Source organism: Sapajus apella, unplaced genomic scaffold, assembly GCF_009761245.1.
Source record: "Sapajus apella isolate SASKATOON/1434 unplaced genomic scaffold, GSC_monkey_1.0 scaffold5, whole genome shotgun sequence".
In the NCBI taxonomy this organism is placed as follows: Eukaryota; Metazoa; Chordata; class Mammalia; order Primates; family Cebidae; genus Sapajus; species Sapajus apella.
In genome coordinates this window covers 31,221,151-31,224,463 of record NW_022436945.1, presented here as the reverse complement: position 1 = coordinate 31,224,463, position 3,313 = coordinate 31,221,151, and the positions used below count along the sequence as shown (strand labels likewise).

Sequence of the window (3,313 nt, the reverse complement as noted above, 5' to 3'; positions counted from 1 at the left end):
TTCTCCAACCTGGTGAACAAATATTACAAAAATACAAAAATAGCTGATTATATTTAAGCTATGAAGTATAATTTTTCATGTATTTATCCTAAGAATATCCCTTCTTTTTTTTTTTTTTCTAAGACGGGGTTTCACCATGTTGGCCAGGATGGTCTCAATCTCCTGACCTCGTGATCCGCCCGCCTAGGCCTCCCAAAGTGCTGGGATTAAAGGCATGAGCCACCACACCCGGCAGAATATCCCCTTTCTATAGATTAGGAAGATGAACAAAAATAAAAATAATGCTACTGATAAATTACTAATGAATGTATTTGAGAAATCCAAATTACATGCAGACAGAAAACTGGTCACAAAAACCATTACATTACACTAAATCTGTACAATGTTTTAAACATTTCCAATCATGCAACGGTAGCAAAGATCAGTATGAATTTTATAAAAGAGTTGATGGGAGCTCAATGAACAGGATTTAACACATTTTACAACCCAAATCAAAGTTGCATAATACATCCAATTCCCCTAAATGTATCTATGCATTAAGAGACTGGAATGCACACTATTCCCCCACAACTCTTCCCCTTACCCCATTCCTAATCGATTACCTTAATCTTCCATTTAACCTTTTAAGTCAGATTTGATGGGTAAACATGAACTCTACAGGATACTCTCCATTAGCATTTCAGAACAGACACATATAGTCAGATGCTGAATCTTCAGTTACATTCCTTTCAAAAGGCATCTAAACTGTTGCAATTGTCTATGAAAATTCAAGCCTAAGAAACCAAGAAAACCAGCAGTCAAGATTCTGAACTAGGTAGTTCTACAAACTATAATACGAATAGTATATATGCCCACATTAGTAAAGAAGGATTTCCTATTTGAGAAATGTTTCTCAATGGCTCTCTGAAAGGAAAGCTGTGTCACTGCTGCTTTCTGCTTTCAATGGCTAGGTGACCCCAAAAATTTATCCAATTGGCTAAGACACTTACAGTTGAGCCTTTTAAAACATACTTAAGGCCACAGAAGTACTTATGGAAATAAAATTTTAGAAGGTCATAGTTTAAGATACATAGAATTCTTATAATGGTACATTCAAAACACATCTGTCCTAACAAAGCAGCATAAAACCAATTAAAAAACAATTACAAATTAAATACACTGAGAAATGTTAAAATCATTAACCAAAATTACTGAATGGTAGAATACTGTCTCAAAATGTACTGAATTCACATATGTGTATCAACATAATGAACTCATGCCAAATAAAAACTCAGGTTACCAATTAGGTTGAAACAAATTTTAGAGCTATTTTTACAGGAGAAATAAATGTACTTCATAATATAGGCACAACAGCATCTTTTTTAAAAAAATTGGTACATTTATCACTAGATACAGACTTCTTTAACCATTAGCAACACAGCGCAGTAAAATTTTCTCAAACTTCTTAAGCTTGATTTAACATGCCAAGAAAATGATTATTTTTCCACTGAGATGCATTTATGTAAATTATGTAAATTGGATTGAGGTCAGTGTAACACCTGGAATTTACAAACCCTAGCAGAAGTACCAGCTGCTAATAATGCTTATACTATATTTATAGCTTAACTAGATGTGAAACTACGGAACTGTTGGTGCCAATCTGCTTATAAAGGCAATGCTCTGGAGACAAAGTCTTCTCACAAACAGTGGGCAAGCAGGTTTCATTATTATGTGTTCAACAACAATCCTCAGTTCATTAAATAAGGTCCTGCAAGATAAAATAGTTTTCTTTGAGAAATACAAGGAAAAAGCAATACACAGGCTTACCTCACTTTATTGCACTCCACAGATATTTCATTTTTTACAAACTGAAGGTTTGTTGCAACACCAAAGACTATCAGTGTACAGCAAGACTATCAGTGCCACTTTCCAACAGCATGTGCTCACTTCATGTCTCTGTGTCACACTTAGCCAAAATTCACCCACTATTCCAAATGTTTTCATTTTCACTGTATCTGTGATGGGGATCTGTGATCATGCTCTTTGGTGTTACTATGGCAATTGTTTTGGGGCACCACAAACTGTACCCATGTAAGACGAAGCACTTAATCAAGGTCATTCCTGGTTGGTCTCTTTCCCTCTCCTCAGAACTAGCTATTCCCTGAGACACAATATTGAAAGTAGGCCAATTAATAACCCTATAATGGCCTGTAAGTCCTCAAGTGAAAGGAGGGCTCCCATGGCTGTCACTTTAGATCAAAACTAGAAATGATTAAGCTTAGTGAAAAAAGCATGTCTAAAGCCAAAACAGGCCAAAAGCCAGGCCTCTTGTGCCAAATAGCCAAGCTGTGAATTCAAAGGAAAAGTTCCTGAAGGAAATTAAAAGTGCTATTTCTGCGAACAGATGCATGACATGAAAGCAGAACAGCCTTACTGCTGATAGTAATGCTGTTGCGTGCTACAGTACAGCGTAAATGTAACTTTTGTATGTACTGCAAAACCAAAAAATTCTTCTGACGGCTTTATTGTGATATTCACTCTACTGCGGTGGTCTGGAACCACTCCCGTAATATTTCTGAAGTATGCCTCTAACGCTAAACAAATGCTGATGAAGGAATACACCATAGCCATTAGAGAATTTGAAATAAAGGAATAACTAGAATGCACTGTAGAGAAAACACAAAATACACACAATAAAATTCTCAGACTGAACATCTATATCTTTCATGGGTGGAAATACTCATTTAACAAAGGTATTTAACAAATGGTATCTCTGAAACCTCAGATTAGGGATAATTTATATACTTTCTTTAGAGTAGAGTCATATCATTTTCACATTTAACTTAGGCAATTTCAACAAGTTTTTTCTAAAAAGGGAACAAGAAAACATGTATAACATGGGCAGTGTTATATATTTATTCACCCACTATTTCCTTAAATTACATATCGTCCCTCAGAGATTTCCTCCTCTGTAAAATAATCGAGAGTTGTGGTGAAGTTTAAATGCAACATAGAAGATGCTCAATAAATGTTACTTCCCAGCTGGATCATTATACTGAACTATGACTTTTTTATGCCTTCAGACTTAAGCTCAAGTCCTCAACGTAACACCTAATACCCTCCACAATCTAGTCTCTATCTAATTTTCTGCCCTATATCCTGCCACTCCCTGCCCTCACTACTATCATCATCAACTTATGTTGCATGTTTGTGCCCAAAACTATGTGGACTTGGCCTTCGTCTTAACTGCTCACTACTTACAAAGTATTATCTTTTTTTACAAAGTATTATTATTATTATTATTATTTTTTTTTTTTTTTTTTTTTTTTTTTTG

At 35.2% G+C, this 3,313-nt stretch overlaps 1 protein-coding gene across 2 annotated transcripts in view; it reads right to left on the bottom strand.

Moving 5' to 3' along the window:
• Positions 1-291: 291 nt before the first annotated feature.
• Positions 292-3,313, bottom strand: part of TMEM33 (transmembrane protein 33) — a 21,056-nt gene continuing 18,034 nt past the window's right edge. For both annotated transcript variants that reach the window (XM_032274055.1, XM_032274056.1), the window contains one exon: positions 292-1,747. In XM_032274055.1, coding sequence (XP_032129946.1) covers positions 1,618-1,747 — 130 coding nt within the window. In that variant the 3' untranslated portion in view covers positions 292-1,617. The remainder of the gene's footprint in view (positions 1,748-3,313) is intronic.